Source organism: Sphaerodactylus townsendi, linkage group LG03 (genome assembly GCF_021028975.2).
Source record: "Sphaerodactylus townsendi isolate TG3544 linkage group LG03, MPM_Stown_v2.3, whole genome shotgun sequence".
Classification (NCBI taxonomy): Eukaryota; Metazoa; Chordata; class Lepidosauria; order Squamata; family Sphaerodactylidae; genus Sphaerodactylus; species Sphaerodactylus townsendi.
In genome coordinates, this window is record NC_059427.1 from 13,896,798 (window position 1) to 13,923,623 (window position 26,826).

Consider the following 26,826-nt stretch of genomic DNA (forward strand, 5'->3'; position numbering starts at 1 on the left):
TACTGAGAATCAAGTATCTTTATTAAGTAATCGAGATTCTGTAACCATGTCACTTGCAACAGAGATAATAATATAACCACAGAGTCCAACATCCAAGAAAAAGTGGGGGAAAGAACCGGGGAGGTTTCTGTTTTGTTTTGTTTTCCATGTCACAGAATGTGGGTTTGGCACAAAGGTTTTTGGGGAGAGGCACCGGGAATGATAGAACAGCCGGAAATCTTTTCACCTGAACCCAGATGAGTCGTCTCCTGATAACTGATCTCTCCCTCAGCTAAACATGCACGCAAGGTGCAGTTGACTTGGGGGGAGAATGTGTAAAAATGTTACTTCCCACAACTGTAGCCTGAAACAGGTGTGATCCAAAGCTGCCCGACACAAGTCACTTACCTGGAATCTCAGTCTGGTCAGACATACCTCTGATTGGATATACCACCGTTAACACCCCATGTCAGAGGGGGAAGTCAGACTTTTTGTGGTAGACAGTAAGTGGTCTTCCCCACTCCTCTGAAATATTTTTTTTTTAAAGAGTGCCTGATGACTTTTTGTTCTCTGGTAGCTTGCAGAAAATCTGCTGTGGTGGATTCCCTAAAATGCAACTTTTCTCAGCCCCATCTCATTTTCCCCTTTTAAAAAAGCTTGATGTGTTATTTTCGTGTGGTTTCATGTATGGAACCTTGCGCATTAATTGGCAATGACGGATGGGCTTTTCAGAGCTGAGAGCCAGCATGGCATAGGAGTTGAGAGCAGTGGACTCTAATCTGGAGAATCGGGTTTGATTCCCCACTCCTCAACATGAGTGGCGGGTTTGTCTTGATTTGTCTCCTTGCTCCTACACATGAAGCCTGCTGGGTGACCTTGGGCTAGTCACAGTTCTCTCAAATCTTTCTCAGCCCCACCTATCTCACAAGGTGTCTGTTGTGGGGAGAGGAAGGGAAAGGAGTTTGTAAGCCCCTTTGAGCCTCCCGACAGGAGAGAAAGGTGGGGTATAAATCCAAATTCTTCTTATCTAAATAAAATTATTAACATTGGCCATCTTTAAGCAGGGTTAGACCCTTCTAAGCCCATGTGCTTCAATGAACTTTTGGGTTATTTTTGTTCCCAAGCTGCAGCCAACTTAATGGCTAACCCTCAAGAAGGTTTCAAGGCAAGAAACATTTAGAGGTGGTTTGCCATTGCTTGCTTCTGTGTGACAAAGCTGGGCTTGCTTGGTCTACTCCCTGGCCAAGGCATTCCCTGCTTAGCTTCCAAGAGCCAACAAGATTGGACTAGCCTCAGCAGTGTATAAACTCTCTTCACCTAACCTGCCTTGTAAGATTGCCGTGATGGCTAGTTAGGGGTATGTTTGTCATTTAGCACAAGCGTTTATAAAATCCATAAGAAAGCATAAAGATGAAGAAAGGAGAATAAAGGTCTTAGTTACCTTTTCTGTCTTTCATTTTTCTCAAGAAAAAAAAAGATAATTATAAAGGAAGAGTAGTGCAAGATGGCTGGGATGCAGAGGCGCATCATTGGTAAATGGCGCCTGGAGACAAATTGAGCCCCCCCGGCTCTGCCCCCTGATGCCCCGGGCTCCACCCCCTGGGGGGGTTGAGGGTGCTTGGAGGCAGCAGGAAGTCCTCGTGACCAGGAAGTCCTCGTGCTTCGTCGTTTCCTCCCCTTCCCCGTCGACTGACACGGATCGGTTGAGGCATGCGAAAACGACAAGGCAGCAGGACTTCCTGGTCACGTGGGGGGGCCAATTTTGCGCCCCCCACGTGACCAGAAGAGTGGCGCCCGGAGACAAGGGGTACCCCTTGTCCCTAGGTAGATACGCCACTGCTGGGATGAAAAGGGGGGATTGCTTAAAGCTGTACAGAAAAGGGACTCCTTAAAGGTCCTGTGGCAAGCAGGGGGCAGCTAGCTTGCTAAACCCTAACGGTTGGAGGAACAAGGAGAAAGTTAGTTTTCTTTCCTAATTCCACAACAGTTGTTTCCACTGTTATCCTGAATGTGGATTAAGAAAGGGAACAACTCAGAAGCAATTGCGCTGCTGTCCTCCAAAGGGAACAACTCTTAATCCAAAGGGATTAAGAAAAGGAACAACTCAGAAGCAATTGCGCTGCTCTCCTCCCAAACAGCTAGGAAGTCTGATAAGGATCAAAAACTAGGAAGAGGCAGACACAAAACGCCCACGAATTAGGCGGCGCCACCTGCCTTAGAGGTGCAGGTGCAAGAGGAAAGCGTTACAGGATTCTTAGCCATATCGGCAGGTTTGCCCTGGAACCAGTTTTATAGAAGGGGGCCCTCCCTTGGGTGGAGGTCTTTAAACAGTGGGTGGACTGCCACCCGTGGGGAATAACGAAGCTTTACATTTCCAAAGAGCTTGGACTCAGTGGTCTATAAGGCCTCTTCCAAGTCCAGAACTCGGGGGGGGGGGGGCAGTTGCAGAACACCATGGCCATGAAGAGATCACGACTTGTTTGCATTTCACTAGTCACAAACACCGGTCGAGCATAGGAGAGGCAGGCCTTCCTAAACTTGCTGAGTAGCTGATGCAAGACTGTGGGTAGAGAGAACAGAGGCAGAGCCCAACCAGGATTGAGGCAGCAGGGATTTTTTTTAAAAAATTATTCTGGAAGTCAGTGGCACTGTGCATGCAAACGCAGCAGGAGGAAGATGGTGGCAATAGGGATTACTAGAAATAGGAGACCTACTCCTTGAATGAGAAAGGAAGCCGAGCCAAAATGTTCTAATTAAACGTGAATGAGAGGAAAAGATTAGATTTACTAGACCCTTATGGGAAGACCCGGCCACCTAGGGGTGTGTGTATGTGCATCAAAATTCAGTCTGATCGCAGTCATCTGGAAGTCTGTTGCTGAGTATGAGCCATTCGCAGAGGCAACGGTAGCCAAGGACTGTGCGGGAGACCGTTGCCCAGTGTTTTCCAAGTAACTGTTGCCAGGGGAGGAGACAGCTGCTAAAAACTTCAGGGGAGCCGTGGTTGCCAAGGACCATCATTGGAACCTTTGATGGTTATCCAGGGATTTGAGGCCTGTGCATGCCACCAGTTACTTGAAGTGAGTACAGGAGTAGGCCGAAAACAATGCAGTCGGTCCTTCTGAGGGGAGTCCCCAGTCGTTGTCGTGGTGCTGAGCAGCAATGATGATCACCACAGTGAGGATGGTGCACAAGGTCATGGTGTGATGCCCACACTCCAGAGCTGATGAAGGGAGGATTCATGCAGACCTCCAAGTAGAGGCGATTTCTGCTGTGACGATGTCACCGTTGGCGACCGCGGTCCGCACCTGACAGAAGTGAAAACATTGGGGATGGGAGTGTCAAAAAGCAGCACTAGGAGAAGCCATGCACTATTCTGCAAACTTTGTACAGTGGAAACTGAGAGCTGAGCTACATGATTCCCAAAATCAAATATGGTAGATCTTGCCAGATGGCACTGCTTGAGGCAGCAGATGGATGATAGTCACCACAGCTAGTAGCCAAGGATGGACTTAAAGGAAACCACCATACTCAGAGGCAGTTTTGAATACCAATACTAGGGGGCAACGTCAGGAGAAGACCATTATGCCCTATTTGTTGGTCTACATGCCAACTGGTTATACACATGAAGCTGCCTTGGAGCAGCAGTGGCGTAGGAGATTAAGAGCTCATGTATCTAATCTAGAGGAACCGGGTTTGATTCCCAGCTCTGCCACCTGAGCTGTGGAGGCTTATCTGGGGAATTCAGATTAGCCTGTACACTCCCAGATTAGCCTGTACACTCCCACGCCAGATGGGTGACCTTGGGCTAGTCACAGCTTCTCAGAGCTCTCTCAGCCCCACCCACCTCACAGGGTGTTTGTTGTGAGGGGGGAAGGGCAAGGAGATTGTCAGCCCCTTTGAGTCTCCTGCAGGAGAGAAAGGGGGGATATAAATCCAAACTCTTCTTCTTCTTCTTATAGTGGATCAGACCATCAATCTATCAAGCACAGCCTCTCAACACCTTGGCCAAAGGTAGAGCCCACCAGCTTGGCCAGCTCAACAAAATGGCCGCCAGTCTCCTCAGAGCACTGGCTTATTTTCAGAACACAGAACGAAGCTCTCGACTCGAGAGTACAGAACGTGTACGGATGTGGGAGATGACGGGCGCCAGCAAGCCCTGAACAGGGAGTGAGCTCAGCATATGTCTTGGCAGAGATCGAGCTGTCTCCTTTCCCCTGAATATTCCTTCAATGTTCCAAGACATTTCTGTATCTGAAAGGGGCCAGTTTCTTGTTCAGAACATGGCGAAGGTTTTTAGGATAGGCTTGACAAAACACTCCACAGCAAGAAAGATGTCAGATGCCACCACAGTCAAACTTGGGGCTCCCAGCAGGCACCCACATCATAAGAACATAAGAACAAGCCAGCTGGATCAGACCAGAGTCCATCTAGTCCAGCACTCTGCTACTCGCAGTGGCCCACCAGGTGCCTTTGGGAGCTCACATGCAGGAGGTGAAAGCAATGGCCTTCTGCGGCTGGTGCTCCCGAGCACCTGGACTGTTAAGGCATTTGCAATCTCAGATCAAGGAGGATCAAGATTGGTAGCCATAGATCGACTTCTCCTCCATAAATCTGTCCAAGCCCCTTTTAAAGCTATCCAGGTTAGGGGCCATCACCACCTCCTGTGGCAGCATATTCCAAACACCAATCACACGTTGCGTGAAGAAGTGTTTCCTTTTATTAGTCCTAATTCTTCCCCCCAGCATTTTCAATGAATGCCCCCTGGTTCTAGTATTGTGAGAAAGAGAGAAAAATTTCTCTCTGTCGACATTTTCTACCCCGTGCATAATTTTATAGACTTCAATCATATCCCCCCTCATGTTCTATCAACAGCAGCCCTGGAGAGTCGGCTGAATTAGTCCAATAGAGGACCCGAAGATGGCCAAGAGCCTCCAGTTCACTCACTGTATCCATGTCTTATCTGCAACAAGATTTTATCTGCAAAGTGGCTTACAAAAACCTCACCGCTGATTGCCCAATCACTATTTTGGGATCCCTCAAAGCAGGATGTAAGAGACCTAACACTGTAAACCAGAGGTGTCAAACATGTGGCCTCAGGACTCGAGCCAGCCCCTTCAGGGGGTTATCAGGCCCGTGAGCCAACTGAGGCAACCCCCCCCCCCCCCCCCCCGCTGCTGATCTGGTTTGGCGAGCCCATAGGATAAGCCCTCTCAAGGAAGCTACCTCACCCTGCTATGGCCTCACCAGTCCAGGTACACATACACACAGAGCCATTCTGCGGTCAGGCAAGACAGCCACCCCTCCCCACCCAGAGCCTGGCCAAGTCACATTTATGTCATATCCAGCCCTCGTAGCTAATGGGTTTGACACCCCTGCATCTAAACAACTGAGACAGACATGAGCTAGTGGATGCAATGGAGGCTGAGTAATAACATTTCTTTGCGGCCTTCACTGCCACCTCATAGGATCTCAGAAACATCCAGTTAGATGTTCTTGTGGCTTCATCATGAGTATGCTGCCAAACCCGCTCTAGTCACCTTAGACCAGGGATCTTCAAACTATGGCCCTCCAGATGTTCATGGACTACAATTCCCATCAGCCCCTGCCAGCATGGCCAAGTGGCAGGCCTGATGGGAATTGTAGTTCTTGAACATCTGGAGGGCCATAGTTTGAAGATCCCTGCCTTAGACTTTTCATCCATAGCCCCACAGTATGGTGAGGGTGAAGAAGATGTCAGAGTGTGATCTCATTGATGAGACAGCAATGCCAGACATCTATCAGCTCACCTAAAGAGTCACTGGAGGTATCTGCAGAGCATTCTGGGTCCCAATTGGATCCATAAGTCTCTACAGGCAAGCATCACTGCTGATGCAGGACTGGGGGCTGGGAATCCCAGATGGACCGTCAGGGCAAAGTGGTCTGAACACACCAATCTGTGCAGTGGTGGGATCCAAAAATTTTAGTAACAGGTCCCCATGGTGGTGGGATTCAAACAGTGGCGTAGCGCCAATGGGGCTGGGCGGAGCATGATGGGGGCGTGGCCAGGCATTCCAGGGGTGGGGCATTAATAATTTCGCTGTTACTGTAAAAAACTCTTACTGTAAAAAAAAAGTTCCTAATTTCCAGCTGGTATCTTTCTGTCCATAATTTAAACTCATTATAGCAAGTCCCATCGTCTACTGCCAACAGAAACAACTACTTCTCCTCTAATTGACTGCCTGTCGAATACTTCATACTTTCAAATACTTAATGTTGTTTCTAGAAATCAAAAGAAGGATACTTTCCTTAAACCAGGAACTTTACCATATTACTAAAACAAGTTTTTAAAACAGCCCAACAGGGAGAATTATCCCGTTTTCTACCTTCGCTAACCAGCCACATAGGAAACAACAGGACTTTGTGATTTTTGGACCTAATGGAATTTCTAGCGGAAAAGCAGACCCAATTAGTAACCCCCTCTCGGCACACACAAATAATTAGTAACCCACTCTCGGGAACTGGTGAGAACCTGCTGGATCCCACCACTGAATCTGTGTATAGAAATCAAACCCACATTCACGTCCATAAAACATATCAAATTCAGTGTGTGGCTTGCTTGATGAGTGGGACCGGAAACGACCTGGGAGAGTCCTCGTGCTGCCATAGAAGACGCTAGGCCCAAAGCCTATGAAGAACAGGCCACATCAGTATGGACACTGAAATCCCCCAGAATTATCAGTCTGGGTTCCTGCAACGCCCATCCTGATACCACTTCTAACAGGCTGAGCTGGGTATCTGCTGGTGTGCTAGGTTATCAGTACACCAACATGTTAGCCGCCCCGGCCCTCAGCATCCCACACCAGACCCACACAATCAATGCTGGAGATCGATGAGGCTGGGCGTGCCCTGAAGAAGATGCTGTGTGGATGGGAAAATTGGTATTTTTTGAAGGTCTTACCCACATCAGCAACATTTTCCTTCTGTCTTCCCTCACACAGCAGCAAGAGAAGGACCATAGAAATCGCGCCATGCGAGTGCAGCCAGGATCAAGCTGGAAGCCTTCTGTGTGCAAAACACGTGTGCTGCCTCTGAGCACACACTCACCCTAACATACATATTTAATCTTCCCTTCCTGATGTACCTGTTGAGTATACAATTGCAGCAGTGGTGGGATCCAAAAATTTTAGTAACAGGTTCCCATGGGGGTGGGATTCAAGCAGTGGCGTAGCGCCAATGGGGCTGGGCAGGGCACGACGGGGGCGTGGCCAGGCATTCTGGGGGTGGGGCCTTCTTGGGTAGGGGCTGTGGCAAAAACGCAGCCACTGCGCCGGTCCTTGGGCGGGAAACGAATGCATGCAGGTGTAGGCTGCCACGCACGCCGGTGCACCTCCTGCTAGACTGCTTCAAGTTCTGCGCGCTACTGTTGAGAGGAGGGGTGTAACTAAGGCAAAAATCACGTGGCAAAATCACCCATTAGTAACCCCCTCTCGGCACACACAAATAATTAGTAACCTACTCTCGGGAACCTGTGAGAACCTGCTGGATCCCACCTCTGAACTGCAGTCCCTGAAGATCCGTCAGGAACAAACCCTGGGCACAATCCCCTTCGTCACTTCCCTGATACTCACCTGTATAGCCTTGATTATGGCAATGATGCCCGTGGGCCAGAAGCAGCAGAAGGTGGTGAGGACAGCAATGGGAAGGTAATCGTGCGGCGGGCGGCGCGGTTCCAGGACAGCAATGCCAGGTGTCACCTGTGTTGGAGACATAGCCGGTGGTGGAGGAGGATTGCCCTGGGGGTACGACTAGGGCAAGAGATAGGAAGTGGTGTCACAATAACAAGAGCTCCCCCGTTTATTCCACTCCAGAAATGCAGAGCTGAGCCTGATAGGCGGCGCAGACCTACGGATGAGAACTTCCCGGACAGTACCACTTCAGACTTCAAGTAGGGGATCACGTTCTCAAATGTCAGCTAACTATATCTCAGGAGTGTTTATTGTGAGAGGAGGTGGCAAAATACAATTTCCTTTTTTTGCAATCCGATGTGGAACAATTCTGGAAGACTTCTCCCACCAGGTTTTGCTGAATGAGTAGCTCTCCCGGGGAATTCTAAAGTGCCGGAAAAACCCACCCACAAAAGATATTCTCTCTCTTCAAAGAGAATATCACCATCTAGGAAGGAAAGGAGCAAAGTATGTTGAAATACCTTCCCAGGGCTAGAAGGAAAATCTTCCACTTCTATAATTAGTGGAATCAAGTGGCAAAGCTTAGCCTGGATTGTATCATTCCAGGCTGCAGAAATGGAGATAACAGCAGGGGGAGAACATCTCTTTGGCATGATCGTCCCTTGTCAGGAAGAAAATTTCAGCTTATCTTTCTAGACACACCACCTTCCTATAGAGAGGGAATTATCTCATTCTCTCACTCTCAAATTATACAGTCAAGGAAAAAGCATTTTACCCACTTAACTTTACCTACAGATTTTGCCAGCTTGCTTCAAATTGCCCTATATAGAGGGAAAAAATGAATTTTTCAAAAGTCCTCCCCACGATCACAGAGGAATCTCAGTCGATTACTGAGAACACAAGAGAAATGGGTCTTTCTCAGGGGATCGAAAACCCAACCCACAGAGAAAATATGGTTCCCTGCTTAAAATAAGTAGTTGCTGACCAGAGGCTGTAGGGAGGTGGTTGGCAAACGATCCATCTTTACTTAATTTGTTTACTTTATTTCATTTTGGGCTTATATCCCACCTGAGTGGTTTACCCCAGCAAGAGGCTAGGTTCAGAGTGGCTCATATAGAAACAGATCTAAGGGGATCCCTTTCTAACTCCACATTGGCCGAAAAATTCCTGCAAGTCGGTGACTTGTGCCTTGCAGAGAACCCAATCCTATTCCAAATGCCAATCCAGTGCCAATCCTATCCCAAAGAGAGCACCCTAGCGAAGTTTGCTGGATTTCTCCATCGACTTGTGGGCTCCAGGAGCAGCAGTGGCGTAGGAGGTTAAGAGCTCGTGTATCTAATCTGGAGGAACCGGGTTTGATTCCCAGCTCTGCCGCCTGAGCTGTGGAGGCTTATCTGGGGAATTCAGATTAGCCTGTGCACTCCCACACACGCCAGTGGGGTGACCTTGGGCTAGTCACAGCTTCTCGGAGCTCTCCCAGCTTCACCTACCTCACAGGGTGTTTGTTGTGAGGGGGGAAGGGCAAGGAGATTGTCAGCCCCTTTGAGTCTCCTGCAGGAGAGAAAAGGGGCATATAAATCCAAACTCCTCTTCTTCTTCTGTGGGTGCCCTTAGCATGCTTCTGGTGCAACACGTGGCCAAAAAATGCCGAGAATTGACACTGATGAGCCTGTTGATGTCCAAGGAAGATTATCTATTATTATGGGATCTCTGCATGGAGGAATCCCTGTCGTGTTTCTCATCATCGGAATGTTAGGCTAGGACCAGGGAGACTCAAACTCTCGCTCTGCCTTGAAGCTTACAGGGTGACCTAGGCCAGTCACACATTCTCAGCCTAACCCACTCCACAAGGTTGTTGTGAGAATAAAGCGCAAGGAGAGAGAACAAGGCATGCCTCACCGAACCCCTTCGAGGAACGGTGGGAACAGATCAGAGAACTGATTTCGGACAGCAAGAAAAGAAGGAAACTTTGATTGGGCTCTGGAATTCCGAACCACAGAAGACACATAAATTTCTGTGGTGTTTAGGACAAGTAAACGCCACCCACATACAGAGGCGTATCGGGGGGGGGGATGGCGCCCGGATACAACCCCCATGCCCCCCATGTGACCAAAAGGCCCCCCATGTCCCTATAGGGCTAGGCTGTATGCCTTTGTCCACATAAGGATGCCCATCTGAAAGGACACTCCCATTCTCACAGAAACTCACCGCCCCAACAGGGTAGACTGGTACATAAGCTGTGCAAGGCTGAAGCTGGACCGGATATCCCGGGTGCATATACCCTCCGATTGGCAGGGTGCCGACAGGCGGATGTGTCTGAACGACATAGCCTTGGGGCGCCCCGTTGAACTGAGTCTCCTGCATGTAAGGGTCGGGGGGAAGGCGGGGCAGGGTGGCTGAATGGTGGCGAGGAGGACGGGGAAGGGTGGCGGAAGATGGGGGAGGACGAGGAAGTGTGGCAGCCCCTCCGAGTCTGGGCAGGGTGGCGGTGCCCGAGTGTATGGCTGTGGCAGGGATGTCACTGTAACCAGGGATGGGGGCATCCTGTGGGGGTGGCGGAGGGGGTTGTAAGGGGGCATTGTACGGTGGGGGAGAGGTGTGGGGGACAGAATCAGGGAGGCCTGAGGGGCGGGGGAGGGGAGACAAAGAGGGAGGAAAAATAGAGAAAGGTTGTTAGAGAAAAGCCCATAGATACTCAGCAAAATATTAGTTTCAGTCAGTATGAGTTCTAGAAGAAGACAAAGATGACATATCAAGTATCTCCCATAATTACTATTCTGTTTGTCAAAGACACAACTAGAGCGAAATTTTCTGCTTTATCAATTTTTTGAGCCTAAACCTTGTCTTCCAAAGTGTGGGCAGTCATGCGGAGTTGTATGTCTCCCGCAAAAACTAACACACCTCTCGGAAAGATGGTATAGTCTATAGTGTAATGGCTCAGTCATCAAGCTAGAAAGGAAGAGACCAAAGGTTCAAATTCTTAGCCGACCAGCTCACTTGGTAACGTCGTCCCAGTTACCATCTTTCCACCTAATCCACTTTAAACGTCTGTCAAGAGGCAACCCTGGATTAACCATTAAGCATAATACGCATGCAATTAGGGCATCAACGGGAAAGACGGTACCACAGAAAGTGAAAAAGGGCACCATCACGTGCAAGCAGAGGAAACGTCATGGGAAACCTTCAGCAAATAGCGGCAGAGGTGGGATCCAGCAGGTTCTCACAGGTTCCCGAGGGTAGATTACTAATTATAAATAAGTGGGTTTTGCGTTGCAATTTGGGCACTCGGTCTCGAAAAGGTTCGCCATCACTGTGATAGCACATCTACAACGGCGGAGGCCTAAGTGGTACAGAGAACTGTTCCCCACATCTAAGGTTCAAAAGCATTTATTAAAAATAGAATGGTTACAAGTATGTGTTAGCAATGCACAAGGGTTTCCAAAACAAATGAGATATAAACACAAATCCTCTGTCCCTTTCTCTAAACATACTCTAGCAGTTGTTACAATAGGGTAGGCTCTAAAGCTTGGAAGGTTATAATCCTCACAGGGGTCCCATTACCTGGAAGACTGGGTCAGCTCCCTGGGGCGAGCACATGGTCCCAAAACGGCTAGTCTCTCCAGAGTCCAGGCGAGAGCTCGGCTTCCTTCAGTGACCCGGCAACAAACACCCCTCCCCTCCCTGCTCTCAGAAGTTTTATCCATTCCAGGCCTGACTCCCAAACCATGTTTGCGAAGGTGGTGGAAAACATGGAAAGTAGGTAAAAGTCCAGTTTGGATGTGAAATGGGAGCAAATTCTCTATGTCCCTGGCATCCCACGTAGAAGAACCAATGGATGTGTTCTCAGTTGTGTTGGATGACAGAACTGGAACTAATGGATATAAACCACAGCAAAGATGGTTTCATTTAAATATGGGGAAGAATTTCCTGATGGTGCGGTGTGTGAGACACTGGAATAATCTCAGAGGTGGGATCCAGCAGGTTCTCACAGGTTCCCGAGAGTAGGTTACTAATTATTTGTGTGTGCCGAGAGGGGGTTACTAATTGGCGATTTTGCCACGTGATTTTTGCCTTAGTTACGCCCCTCCTCTCAGCAGTAGGACGCAGAGCTGGAAGCAGTCTAGCAGGAGGTACACCAGCGTGCGTGGCAGCCTGCGCCTGTGTGCATTCGTTTCCCGCCCAAGGACCGGCACAGCGGCTGCGTCCTTGCCACAGCCCCGCCCAGGAATGCCCCGCCCCTGGAATGCCCGGCCACGCCCCCATCATGCCCCGCCCAGTCCCATTGGTGCTACGCCACAGTTTGAATCCCACCACCATGGGAACCTGTTACTAAAATTTTTGGATCCCACCACTGAATAGCGGGCCACATGAAGGATCTCTGAAACAGCAGAAAATGGGGGGGGGGGGGGAAAGAACTGTTTTTGCTGGCAACGCTCAATTTTTCCATACTGCGCAGACCAAACAAAAGTGAAAACTTTTTTTTTTAGAACGTCTGCATGACATTTTGTTTTTGCTGTGCAGGAAAAGCCAGTGACTGGAGCTTTAGAGCCATATTAGGCTCAAGCCACTTTGTCTTTCATTGTGGCCTGAGGGCCAAGTCTGAGGCCTTGAGGATCTTAGATTCATATGCTGCAGGCCTTTGGATACTGTGGTCCCCAAAGGCCTGCAAAAAAAGCCAACCTTGAATCTAAGACTGGGTGTCACTAGGCCTCAGACTTATTTTCAGGTACACAGTGAGAGACCCCTGAATTGGCTGAGCCTGGTATAAATACTAACTCTTATCTGGTCACCAGAGCAGTGTTTTTCCAGCTCAAATTTGTCTGCTTCAGCAACTGACCTCAGGAGGGCGCCCTTGAGGGCAAGACACTGTGTGACCATTTTCCTGTGTGACCATCTTCCAACACACAGCCTTCCACTGCCTGTCCCCTTATTATGAGCCACAAAAAGACAGATGTCCAGGCCTGACAAAAGATGCATTGTATAGAACTGTGATCCTCAACATGATACTCTGGGTGCCAGGAAGCGAGCCACTGTCTTCTGTTCTTGGGAACTTTGGGGACAGGATCATAGGCAGAAATGTCATCCGAAAATGCATGACATCGTATCTGCCTAGGGTTGCCAACATACAGGTGAGGCCTGGAGACGTCCCAGAGTTACTGATCTCTAGGGTTCCCTTGCAGAAAATGACTGCTTTGGAAGATAGACCTTGTGCTGTTATACCCTGTTGAGGTCCACCACCACCACCCAGCTCTACCTTCAGGTCTCCAGGATTTTCCTAACCTAGAGCAAACAACCTTATTGAATAGCTCAGAATCTCAGGTGGGATTTCAGTGTGTCAAGTGACGCTTGGGCCATCCTCAAAACCTCTATGGTACACTTTTCAGGGAAGACGAAAGTGTCACCCAACACACTTATGTCACATTCAGGTTTTCAGGTGAATGTGACCTCATGCATCACCAGGCATCATTTCCAGTCCTCTCCCTCTACTCCTGGGAGCAATGGCAGGAGGGAGGGCCTAACCAGGAGGAGGCTCCCAAAGGCACCTGGTGGGCCACTGCGAGTAGCAGAGAGCTGGACTAGATGGACTTTGGTCTGATCCAGCTGGCTTGTTCTTATGTTCTTACGTTCTTAGGCATCTTGCTACAAGTGGGCATCTGCTGCCAAGGCACCTACCAGTGTGTTTCCTAGTGCCTGTTTGTCTGTCTGCAAAGAGTCAATAGTGGCTGGAGTAAATACCTCACTGGAGCAGGAGGAACTTTGGACAGGCTGACCAGACGTCCCGCTTTTGGTGGGACAGTCCCGCCTTCAAACAATTTGTCCCGCGTCCCGCGGGTTATTTCAATTGTCCCGCTTTTTGGGAGGCTGCCGCACTGCCTTCTGGGGCGCAAGGCAGTGCGGCAGCCTCCCGGGCGCGCGACCGCAGGAGCACGGCCTTCTGGGGCTTGCCGTTTCCCGCCCTGTCATAGGAAACGGCAGCGCCCTGTCACAGGAAACGGCAGCACCCCAGAAGGCAGTGCGCTCCTGCGGCTGCGCATGCATGCGCACGCAGCCGCCTACCCCCGTCCCAGTTGACAAAGGTGACCATCTGATCACCTTAACTTTGGAGGACCTTACTTTGTGTCTAGAGGGAGCACCTGTTCAAAAACAGCTGCCTCATTCATAGGAGGAGGATGGGCTTGGAATTGCCCTTATTATGGAACTGCCCAACTCTATGATTTTTCCTACCTCCCCCATGGCAGCCATTTTATAGTACCACCCACTGCCTGTTCTCAAAATCCCCAAAATGCTCACAGACTCTACAAAGCTGGGGGCCTCTTACAGTAGAAGAAACAGATGTTGTGATCATTTTCAGAGACCCAGGCCCATATTGTCAGTGGCTGAACAGAGAAGTCCAGAAAATTCATTTTTACCATTTCAGCAAACAATTATCCTTAGAAAGATAATTGTGAATCATTGGACACTTGCCCAGAAATACATCTTACAATGTGAGGAAACAGATCACTAATTTGCAATATTTCTATAGGAAAGTCAATTCTAAGTACAGACGTGCTTACATCATATATTTAAAGGACATGAATTAAATGGTTTTGATACAATGATGTGGGTTTCAAGGGAGGGAGGGAGGGAGGGAGGGAGGGAGGGAGGGAGGGAGGGAGGGAGGAAGGAAGGAAGGAAGGAAGGAAGGAAGGAAGGAAGGAAGGAAGGAAGGAAGGAAGGGAGGGAGGGAGGAGGGAGGGAGGGAGGAGGGAGGGAAGGAAGGAAGGAAGGAAGGAAGGAAGGAAGGAAGGAAGGAAGGAAGGAAGGAAGGAAGGAAGGAAGGAAGGAAGGAAGGAAGGAAGGAAGGAAGGAAGGAAGGAAGGAAGGAAGGAAGGAAGGAAGGAGCACCTTGAACCTGATGTGGTATTCAACCTGGGACATACTCACTTTCCTGAACAAAATGATTTCCATCCTGGAGCAGCAGTGGCGTAGGAGGTTAAGAGCTCGTGTATCTAATCTGGAGGAACCGGGTTTGATTCCCAGCTCTGCCGCCCGAGCTGTGGAGGCTTATCTGGGGAATTCAGATTAGCCTGTGCACTCCCACACACGCCAGCTGGGTGACCTTGGGCTAGTCACAGCTTCTCGGAGCTCTCTCAGCCCCACCTACCTCACAGGGTGTTTGTTGTGAGGGGGGAAGGGCAGGGAGATTGTAAGCCCCTTTGAGTCTCCTACAGGAGAGAAAGGGGGGATATAAATCCAAACTCCTCTTCTTCTGGTGCATTGTGGGCCCACCTCAGTACAATAGCCAGTGCGTAGAACGTGTGGGTTGGCTAGAGATAGCCACTCTTCTACGATGATTATAAGAGCTGTAAAGTTGTGTGTGACACGATTGCTTGCCTCTAAATACTACTGGTAGCTGAGGCACATTTCCTTTCTAAAGCTGACAGAAAACTTTGCTCTTGCCCCCAGGAGGAAAAAATTTGCTTTTCGAGCAAGTGAACATTACCCACATTTATTAAGCGTTCCTTCCTCACCTTAGTTTTGAAACCACTGGCCTGGGAATGTCTCCCCATTGGAATAAAGATACCAACCTCCAGATTGGGTTTAAAAATCTCCCAGAATTACAAGTAACCTCCTAGCCACAGAGGTCAGTTTGCTTTGGAGGGTGGACTCTATGGCATTATACCTAGCTAAGTCCCTCCCCAAACCTTGGTGTCCTCAGCAGGGGCATATCTGCCGGAGGGACACGGGGTGTCGCACGTCCCAGGGCACCACCCATCTGATCATGTGGGGGCGCAAAATCTCCACACACCGAAGCCGCAAATCCTCCAGTCTCCGCTGAACGAGGCAGGGAGGTGGCCAGCCGCCGATGGAGGTTGAGCCCGGGGGGGCGGCAGCAGCCAGCAGGGCACGGCAGGCTGTGGGCACGAACACCCCTCGGCCCAACCCCACTAGAGGAAGAGGCAGAGGGAAGATGAGACAGGGAGGAGACCATAAGTGGGGCCGGATTGGGGGGGCACAGGGGCAAAATAAGGTCTTGCCCCAGGCGCCATTTTCTGCCGGCACGACTCTGTTCCTAAGGCACCACCACCACATCTCTGGGAATTTCTCAACCAGAGTTGTCTACCCTAAATCAGAAAGATGGAAGCCAAGCATGGTAACTCATGCTGAGTCACAGCGAGAAACCTCCTCAAAGGATGGATAGGCATCGGATCACCTAACTCCGTGGTGGCGAACCTTTGGCACTCCAGATGTTATGGACTACAATTCCCATCAGCCCCTTCCAACACGGCCAATTGGCTAGAGATAGCCACTAGAGATCTAGCCCAAGATCACCCAGCAGGAATGTAGGACTGCGGAAACACAATTGGCCATGCTGGCAGAGGCTGATGGGACTTGTAGTCCATAACATCTGGAGTGCCAAAGGTTCACCGCCACTGATCTAACTGCACCAGAGGCAGAGATATGGTAGATTTATCCTCTGCCCGCAGAGCCTGAGTGGAAGGAAGTAGGAACAGAGCGAGGAATAATATCGAGGCACAGCGGGTGACTGTTTCTGTGGGCAGGCACTCTGGGCACACAGCAACCGTCGATTATCAAAACAGCGCCTTTGCTGTAGCACGTTTGTTATCCTTGTGCAGGATACAAGCTGGAGGGTTACTGTCCTAATTGGCATCCCAGCTCACCAGCCGGTTGTTCTGGTACTCACAATAAGACAAACAGAGGGGAGCAGCGTGGGCAGCAGTGCCCGGGTGCGAATGCTGGGCTCGAAATAAACCCTTTTATCGCTCTGTTAGCAAGAGGAGGAATTGGCTTTTGTGCTGTTCTCGGCAGTTGCCTGCTTTCACCTTGTCTCCTCTTGTCTCTGATCATTCGAAGGAGGAGGCTGTGCTTTGCTGCCTCGCTGAAGTCGCTGAAACCGTTCCCCACCCCCTATCATTTGGGCTTTTTATATGCCCTGCTTAAGTTTCAATCCCTGGCTAACAATGCCATTTACCCAGCAGTACTTCTGTGCCTGAGTTCCGCGGCATACATTTTCTTTAATGAGCAGGTTAATCTTATTCATTGCAAGACAGCAAACGGGAGACCTTAATGGTGCCTTCAGTGCATGTTTAGCTAGTCCATTGACTGCAAATGATAATGTATGCTCCAGAAGCACCAGGATTTGGTTTTCAGTATCTTTAGGGGTTGATATCATCTGCTTGTTTTACAGGGGCTTCTGGCACAGGCGTGTAGAAAGTGTGCATTTTAATGAGTGTGCAAAGTAATGTTTCATACTCAAAACAAGCCAATACCACACAGCAACTCTTTCAGTCGAGAGAAAGGAACCTATTTTCCTGTTTTCCCATTCACATGCATCCGTGCAGGCAGCAATTGGAGCACACAGAAATAATCCGAGTTGCTGTCATGACTTCACACAGGTCGATTCTGCACTTGCGTAATCAACCTAAGTTCGAGCTGCGTTCGACCTAAGTGCTCCACACAACCACTGGGATCGACGTGGTTTTGTACCAGCTTCGCCCCGTGTAACGGTCAAATTTCCGACTCCAGTTGGGAACTACTACTGTTTCAGGGAACCACGCTCAAACTCAGCTCGATTCCAGTAAAGTGCGGAATCTCTGGTGCTAGAAGTCCCCCATGCAGCCAATCACAGCTGAGTGTTTTGGGCATGCGTACAGCTGGCCAATCAAAAAACGCCACCTTCGTCCCTCCATTCCTGTGGCAGTTTTTTTTATAACGTAGTTGGGTATAGACAGAACATGGCCATAGAACAATAGCCAATCGGAATGGAGCGGCAAAGAGGCACAGGATGATTCCGCCCTCCAAGCTGGGATCAAGCTGGTTGTAGTGGGGAACAACAATGACTTCAACCTAGGTTAGTACCATTCTCAGGGAACTGGGTCGAACCTATTTTACTCATGTGCGGAATCGCCCACAGAGATGCTTCTCTCTTTTTAAAATTACTTGCAACACAGGCACAGCTACACAGGCATGCACAAATGAACCCCCACAGCCAAACCGATGTCCCACAATATGACCGGCTGCACTTGCATAGCTACACAGCTGCAAGCCACAAAAAAAGTTTTTAAAGGAAAAGGGACCTCTCTGCAACGGCTAGGTAATGGTGGGCTGCTTCTCCCTGACCGTGAAGGACAGGGTAAAAGGAAGGGAAATAACGTGCTCCTGCCCGGTCATTCACTCGGGAGCAGCTCCAACCTGGGATTTTTCAAAAGGATCGCTTGTTTAGCAATTTAAAAAAACACAAGTTGGGGGAAATAAGATGGGGCAGACTCGTTTTGGGAGCCCCCCTCCCAAAAAAGCGGGTTATATAGCATCCTATACCCGTGTTTCTTGGCCCGAGTGGAATGGGCCACAGTCTCGATGCAGGCTTTTCAAGTAGAAAGAAGGGTAGAAACATTACTCCGATTGGCTTCAGTTTAACAAGTATATTCCTCGGCATCTTGAGAAAACCAGAACAGAAACGATGAGTGTGAATATCGCAAGAAGAAGAATGGGACAATATGGCTGACATTTTTATTTGTTTGTTTCTGGGTCTACATGCAATATTTCCTGTAGCCTGTTACCATTATATTGTATTCGCGGCTAGAGTTGCCAGCTCTCGGTTAGGAAATACCTGGAGATTTTGCAGGTTTAGGCTTGGGGTTAGGGGAGGGGCTCCAATAGCCTGTAATGCCATAGAGTCCACCTTCCAAAGCATCCATTCTCTCCAGGTGAGTTGATCTCTGTTCCTGGAGATCAGTTGTAAGTCCAGGAGATCTCCAGTCACCACCTGGAGATTGGCAACTCTAATTTGCAGTCCATTTCTAAGCATGTGCCATCAGAAACTGTGATACTGTTTGTAATTTTTAGGAGAGTTTTTTCTTGGGAATGGGAGTGATACTGCAGCTTTTGGTTCTGATTTTAAGCTTCGGTCAAAGCACCTGGACTGCCGTTCCCGCTGAAAGGCAGGGCAGGTCTGGTTTACGTACGCCAAACAACGAAGTGGTAGAACGGATCATGCCCTTTGCAGAAGGGAGATTCCACCACTGAATGTTCTTTCTAAAAGAACAGAGAGGGGACCTCAACTTATCCCGAATGCCTTAATTCTAGACAGGTGTAAGCTGACCATTTAGAGAGGCGAAGGGCATTCTGTATTCCATACACATTCAATTATTTACAAACGAAACCCATCTCAGACCAAATCATTACTCAAGGCCCTGAAGACCCAACTCCACAGCCTTATCGGATTTTTTTTCAGGTTTTTAATTTCCCAATAAATAAGCCTGGGAGCCAATAAAGCTGAACATGATTTGTCGGCAAGAGAGAACTGAACGCCCCAGATCGCCCTGCCATCTCCCAAGCCCTCCAATGAGGGGGAGGTGACAGAGTGGGGAAGAAATGGCCGAGTCCTGGATGTGGAAGTCCCACATGCAACACCACCACCCCTCCTCCTCTGCTATCCAAGGTCTTCTGCCTTTGAGAGTAGAGGTAGGGGGAAAGCTGACACGATCCTACATTAGGCTGACCAGACGTCCCGCTTTTGGTGGGACAGTCCCGCCTTCAAACAATTTGTCCCGCGTCCTGCGGGTTATTTCAATTGTCCCGATTTTTGGAAGGCTGCCGCACTGCCTTCTGGGGCACAAGGCAGAGCGGCAGCCTCCCGCGAGCGGGGCTGCAGAAGCATGGCCTTCTGGGGCGCTGCCGTTTCCTGCCCTGTGACAGGGCGGGAAACAGCAGCGCTCCAGAAGGCAGTGCGCTCCTGCGGCTGCGCACGCATGCGCGGCCGCCCACCTACCCGCCCGTCCCGGTTCACAAAGGTGATCATCTGCTCACCTTATCCTACATGCAGGATTTGCTCCCGCCTGTGTTTCTCAAGCCCTGCGGGTGTTGAGGAGACAGCAGGGGCAATTCTCTCCCTCCACTGTTTTCCCCTACAAAAGGGATTGGAAGGATAACTTATAATTTTTGAGTTTTTTTAACCCAAATATTTCTGTAGGAGCCAAATAGAGTCAATTGACATCGGCTCTATTCAGCTTCACCGAGTTAAAAGTACACGAACCCGAAATTGACCTATAGTTTCTATCAGCGCTCAAGCCTAATCCAAACTCTTTCCTGAGGCGATTGTTGTTGATTAATTATAGGGTAAGCCTCGAAGGTGTGTTGAATTCGCTAGCCTTTAATTACACTGTGTACATTTTTGTTCAGCTCTTTTCCCTCTCAAAATAGTTCCGGGCAACTTGGGTAGATTTTTTCCTCACGGAGACAGGCCATCAAGCATGTCCTACTTTTCAAACCCCGTAAGCCGTTGGTCACATTTCATCCCATTTTAATCGATATTCAGTCCTTCCTTGGCCTCTGCTTGGGCACCCTTTAACGGGTGTGAGGTGCTGTATGGACAGTCAAACGTGCAGCAAAAACATTTGAACGAAACAGCACAACTACAGTTTCCCAATCAGTGTAATATGCACCATCCATTTTAGTGTCAAGCGAGACGGCAGTTCGAAGAGAACAAACACATTAACTGATGGCATCTCGAGTCTGTCTAGTCAAAATATAGTTTATCTCTTTTGCTTGCCACAGTGATACACAGCAGCCCACTGTGATTTGGCCCAGGACATGCCTGCGTAACCCACACAGTACAGTCCCAAAACACACGCACCCCTCATTCGACAAAGTAGGCCACCCCTCCAGAGTGTGAGTGAAATTCTGTTAGTGTTTTTTAGGTCATCTTGCTTGCGCCTGACTGCCTTCTATTTATAGAGGGGGAAAGATGAAGTACCCTGGAAAGTCGGGGAAGGGGAAAACAAGAGGGTGTGAAGGTGGCAAATATGACTAGATGAGAAGGATGCGTGTCATAACGAAGTGATCGCTTGGTGGCATTTCGTCCCAACGAAGAGAAAGACAATTGGAATTCAAAAACCCCTCAGCCTTAAATTCACTTTGGAGGACCTAGGCCAGTGGTGGCGAACCTATGGCATGGGTGCCAGAGGTGGCACTCAGAGTCCTCTTTGTGGGCACGCGCAAACAGAGCCCCCCCACACACACACATCTAGGCTGGCCTGGGCTGCTGGGCTCGATTATTAGCATTAAACCTAAGACCTAGTTTTGGGGAAGCAGGGTAGGTAACCCTGTTAAGCGCTGTTAAACCCCGCTGATTTTCATGCAAAGAACTAAAGTGTGATCCTTTACCTGGGAGTAAGCTCAGTTGCTGGCAATGGGTCTGGCTTTTGAGTAAACCCTCCTAGGGTCATGATTCACCCGTTGGAAGAATTGCACGGTTGCTTCAAAGCAAAACCACTGACTACCACCAAGTTTACTCCTGAGTAACGCACGCCTCGGAGTTTTTTCTAAACTAAAACCTCAGCATTCAGGTTAAATTGCCGTGTTGGCACTTGGCGATAAATAAGTGGGTCTTGGGTTGCCATTTGGGCACTTGGTCTCGAAAAAATTCGCCATCGCTGACCTAGTCTGCTGGTTCTGCCTCAGTCGGCTTATAAATGGACAACTGTTACTCACAAGAGGTTTTGTAAAATTAAAATCTTTTTAAAAGGAGCAGCAGTGGCGTTGTGGTTAAGAGCAGGAGATAGTCATTCTCCCCATGCCACAGCTAAGAATTTCCTGGGAAGTTCTAGTGTTGAAGGATGTACATATATGTGGGAAAGCAACAGTGCATACGTCACCAATGAAACTGTACGCCCAAAAGGATATTTGTGAGAGGGAATTCAGACAAGAATGTGGGAGTGTAGTAGGGTATGCATGTGTTGAAGTTGGTGGGATATTCAGTGAATAAAGACCAGAATTGTTTCGTGGATGAACTATGACCGTATTTAACTGGCTAGAATGCGAGAGGTATGATAGAAAAGTGTGTTTTGGAAGTTGTGTAGTCTTTGGTTGCCAGCTCTGGGTTCGATCCCTCCTGGAGCTTTTGGCGTGGAGCCTGGGGAGAGACCTTGGTGGGGTTTAAAGCTGTAGAGTACACCCTCAAAATTAATGCGGTAGAGTACACCCTCAAAAATGGGGTTTAAAGCAGTAGAGTACACCCTCCAGGGAAACTTATCTGTATTATCTGGAATATTTGTTGTAATTCTGGCAGAACTCCAAATCCCACCTGGGAGTTAAGAACATAAGAACATAAGAATAAGCCAGCTGGATCAGACCAGAGTCCATCTAGTCCAGCTCTCTGCTACTCGCAGTGGCCCACCAGGTGCCTTTGGGAGCTCACATGCAGGATGTGAAAGCAAGGGCCTTCTGCGGCTGTTGCTCCTGAGCACCTGGACTGTTAAGGCATTTGCAATCTCAGATCAAAGAGGATCAAGATTGGTAGCCATAAATCGACTTCTCCTCCATAAATCTGTCCAAGCCCCCTTTAAAGCTATCCAGGTTAGTGGCCATCACCACCTCCTGTGGCAGCATATTCCAAACACCAATCACACGTTGCGTGAAGAAGTGTTTCCTTTTATTAGTCCTAATTCTTTCCCCCAGCATTTTCAATGTATGCCCCCTGGTTCTAGTATTGTGAGAAAGAGAGAAAAATTTCTCTCTGTCAACATTTTCTACCCCATGCATAATTTTATAGACTTCAATCATATCCCCCCTCAGACGTCTCCTCTCTAAACTAAAGATGATGAGTTAGGCAAACTTAGCTGTGAATGTATGATAGGTGGTCACTCAGTCCTCCTTGAAATCATAAATGTACTGATTTTAATGTATTATGAGACATCCACACTTCCAACCAATCAGCAAGAGGTCTAAAGTGATCCAGCCCCCCAGCCCCAATTATATCTACAGATACCCTTGATAGTGTTGGCCAGATAGATCATGTGTTCTTTTGTCAACAATGGTGATGGCCTCTGGAAGGGACGGGGAAACTCAAAGGTCAAAATTATGGCAACTCCATCGAGTGAATTGAGTTCTCATGTATCTTTGGACTTCAAAAAGTCCACCTTTGATAAAACCTCATTATAAACTGCTTGATCTAAGAATGAACACAGGGTGAGATTTTGCCATTTAACCAACCTCAAGCTCCACACTTCACCTCCTTTCTAATCCTCACACAGAAATAACGGAAGGCAGAATTAAGAGATTCTAAATACTGAGATGTACACACCAACCCCACAGTACACTCTATTTAAATGTCCACTGCATTATCTACAAAATCCTCAACCCTGAAGCATGACTATACAAATACCAGGATACAAACCGATATCCCTCTTGTTCAAATAACAGACAAATACACAAAACAGTGGGATCACATCATTAAATCCACTGACACACCGTCTCACACAACACTCTCGCTCGGTTCTCTCCCAACACTCATACAAATACCATTATCTTCACAGCCAAATCACATTATGTTCCTCGCTTAGGGCTGAATCTACATTTTTTGAAGGGGGGCAAAAGTACAGAATGACAACCCCGTAATATTACATACATATTTTTTCTTTAAATATACATATATAATCAATGTATATAATCAACAACCAATTAAATTCTATCATAATTAAATAAGATAAAGTAATGTAAAAGTGTAATTACTCATTAACAGTTCATAGAGGTCAACATAATTTATTCTATCTATAATATTTTAATATTCCCTCAAATCCTCTACATCATAGGTGTCAAACTCGCGACCCTCCAGATGTTATGGACTACAGTTCCCATCATCCCCTGCCAGCATCATGCTGGCAGAGGATGGTGGGAACTGTAGTCTATAACATCTGGAGGGCCGCGAGTTTGACACCTGTGCTCTACACCATAGGTGTCAAACTCGTGACCCTCCAGATGTTATGGACTACAGTTCCCATAATCCCCTGCCAGCATGATGGGAACTGTAGTCCATAACATCTGGAGGGTCGCGAGTTTGACACCTACACATATAAAAACCCAAGCCAAGGATAAAGTTTTCCAGCATAGCCTTTTCCCACTTATTTTTTTGAATACAGCACATATAATTATGACATGGGAAACATCAAACATACCTCACACTCCTTTGCAGCCTAATAAAGTAAGCAAATTTTTATCTGGTAATTATGCTGCTAACAGTGGTGGCGAACCTTTGGCACTCCAGATGTTATGGACTACAATTCCCATCAACCCCTGCCAGCGTAGCCAATTGGCAGGGGCTGATGGGAATTGTAGTCCATAACATCTGGAGTGCCAAAGGTTCGCCACCACGGTGCTAGAAGCTGAAATTACTGCACTGAAGTATTGTACTTTAGTCACTGGAAAAAACAATAACGCTAACAAATGTTGAAGACGGCAGAAAAAGAGGTAGACCAAACATGAGATTTATTGACTCAATAAAGAGGAAGCCACGGCCCACGGTTTGCATGATCGGAGCAAGGCTGTTAACTTGAGAACATTTTGGAGGTCATTGATTCATTAAGTCAGAAGTGACTGACACACATGTGAACAGGCCCTCCGTTCTTGTCTACCACTACCCTTACTAAGATGCAAAATCAGGCTGTTTGGGGAAGGCCAAGTCACGCCGCTGAGGGAGAAGGTGTTCTCATGGCCTTCGCTTCGGCAAAACCAAGCATAACATGGCTCCCAGATTTAAAACAGTGTGGTGTGGGGCACCTGTCTTCTTCTCCTGTGCCCCATTCAACTTCAGGGTGCTCCGGGCTCCCAGCTCCTCAGCAGACCACAGGGGAGAGGGAAAGGAGTGAGGCGTCTATTCTAAACAGTTAACCATCACCAGGTCCTAAAACTCTTATCCCCTTGTGAGCATTTAGGACAGCGGTTCTCAACCTGTGGGTCGCGACCCCTTTGGGGGGTCGAACAACCCTTTCACAGGGGTCGCCTAAGACCATCGGAAAACACGTATTTCCTATTGTCCTAGGAACCGAGACACTGCTCCTCTATGGTTGGGGGTCACCACAACATGAGGAACTGTATTAAAGGGTCACAGCATTTGGAAGGTTGAGAACCACTGATTTAGGATGTATCCTAAGTCTTCCCCCCACCCCGGAAGTTTCATTTTTCCAAGGGGCATTCATTGAAAATGCTGGAAGGAAGAACTAGGACTAATAAAAGGAAACACTTCTTCACACAACGTGTGTGATCGGTGTTTGGAATATGCTGCCACAGGAGGTGGTAATGGCCACTAACCTGGATAGCTTTAAAAAGGGCTTGGACAGATTTATGGAGGAGAAGTCGATCTGTGGCTACCAATCTTGATCCTCTTTGATCTGAGATTGCAAATGCCTTAGCAGTCCAGGTGCTCGGGAGCAAAAGCCGCAGAAGGCCATTGCTCTCACATCCTGCATGTGAGCTCCCAAAGGCACCTGGTGGGCCACTGCAAGTAGCAGAGTGCTGGACTAGATGGACTCTGGTCTGATCCAGCAGGCTAGTTCTTATGTCAATATGTGGCCCTTGAACGGATGGGGGGGCGGCAGGAACACAAGGAATTGGAAGTTTTGGCAAGAGGAAGAGAGAGCGCGCCTCTGCCAGAGAAAGGAGGGAGGCCAAGAAAGGATACCTGGGGTCTCCCACTGTATAGCACCTGAACATCTTTGAACATCTCCTCACAGACCTTTAGCTCCCACCCCTCCTCTTTTGCTTGTCATAGTCTCACCCAAAAGCTGCAAGGTGCAGGGTCTTCCTCCTAGCAGCAGACTAATTGGGAAAATGGGACATGTATGCTGCCTGCAGAAGGAGCCATCTCTGTTGGGCAACTGAGTTTCCCCCATCTCCTAGAAGCAACCTAATGTGGGGAACAGGATAAGTGTGTGCTGCAGAAGGAGCCATCTCTGCTGGGCAACTGAGTTTCCCCCATCTCCTAGCAGCGGTCGAATGGGGGAACAGGGGGTACAGGCACTGCAGAACAAGCCATCTCTTCTATGAGACATCCTCACTTCCTGCCAGTGCCCCCCCCCTCTGGCCTCTGCCTGAGGTACCTGCCCCCCCCCCCCGTCTGGCTCTGTCCTCCTCCATACGTAATACCGAGACACACGGTCTCTCCCAAGCACAAGAGGCACAAGCAGGTCATATTAACTATGCCATCCCATCATTATCAGCGGCCTTAGCCCTCTGCTCTGTTGTCTACGGGACCCCCCCCTAAAACAGTTTCACACTCTATATGTCACACACAAACACACACATCAAAGCATCAACCGTTAATGGATGACATCACAGATCTGATGTGCACACATTTGTCCGGAGCACACTGCCCCTGCCACACAAATTGCCACAGCCTCTCCACCCCTCCATGGCAACACACACACACACACACACACACACACACACACACACACACACACACACACACCATTGCCCACATGATTGTGGTTTGTCTCGGCTCCCTTCACGGAGACGTCCAGTTATATCACTTACACACATACACACAAGACCCTTTAATTATTTGTGCTCAAAATGCATCCCAGATCCTCTTACCTTGGCATGCCCTTTCTCATATATTCCTGACTATTCAGCTCTCGGCTTCCCTTGGAACATGTCATTCCCTCACACCATTCCCCAAACACAATCATGTCAGCTCAGGAGCAACATATAAGCACATATGTGCCAAATACCCCGCATGCACAAGCTGTAATCCTCTTCAGGCGGATGTTTATAACGTATTCCACCCCCACCCCCACGCTATATCGGAGCACATCATGAATTTGCCCTCTCTCTCTCTCTCACACACACACACATACACATTTCCTTTTGGGCACACAATGCACACATACATGCACACAATATAAGCATGCCCTCCTCCCCACACCCTCTCCCCAATGCACATATCCGGATTCACACGCACTCTTCCCCCAGCCCTGCATCTCTGCCTTCCCCCGCAGACCATGCATTCTCCAACACAACTGATCTGACGAGTCGCCCCTGCACAAGACACAAGCCAAGCGCTAACCTTTCGCCCACCTGCACACTCACAACGGCAGCGGCATCCTCATTCATTCTCTCTTACCTGCTTTCTCGGAAGACATCTCTGCTGCTCTTGACGTGGCTTCCACCAAAATGGGGGAGGGGGTGGGGGAGAGACCCAGCAGAGGGAGAAAAGCCTCTGCGTCACCCCCCCCAAGTGAAACTTCCTCCCCGCCTCCTGTCTGCTTTGCTTTCCCCCCGCTCCTCTCCCTGCCTTGCACGAGCCACGCGGTCTTCGCCTGGCTGCAACGATGCTCTTCCTATTGATGAGCGGCAATGGAACAGAAAAGGAGACACACGAGAGGGGAACTTAAAGGGGCAGGCA

The 26,826-nt window shown here is 48.8% G+C and overlaps 1 protein-coding gene across 1 annotated transcript; it reads right to left on the reverse strand.

Annotated features, from left to right (window-relative positions):
- On the reverse strand, positions 1–26,826 carry PRRT1 (proline rich transmembrane protein 1). The gene is made up of 4 exons (XM_048489545.1): positions 26,545–26,826; positions 9,852–10,264; positions 7,587–7,763; positions 1–3,284 (listed from the first exon to the last, which is right to left on the reverse strand). The coding sequence occupies exons 1-4, from the start codon at positions 26,561–26,563 to the stop codon at positions 3,216–3,218; spliced, it is 678 nt and encodes a 225-aa protein (XP_048345502.1). The 5' UTR covers positions 26,564–26,826; the 3' UTR covers positions 1–3,215.

Coding starts and splice junctions, on each gene's coding strand:
- PRRT1 (XM_048489545.1), bottom strand. Junction 7,764..9,851: donor CAGTCTACCCTGTTGGGGCG/GTGAGTTTCTGT, acceptor CTCTTGCCCTAG/TCGTACCCCCAGGGCAATCC. Junction 3,285..7,586: donor CCATAATCAAGGCTATACAG/GTGAGTATCAGG, acceptor CACTTCTGTCAG/GTGCGGACCGCGGTCGCCAA.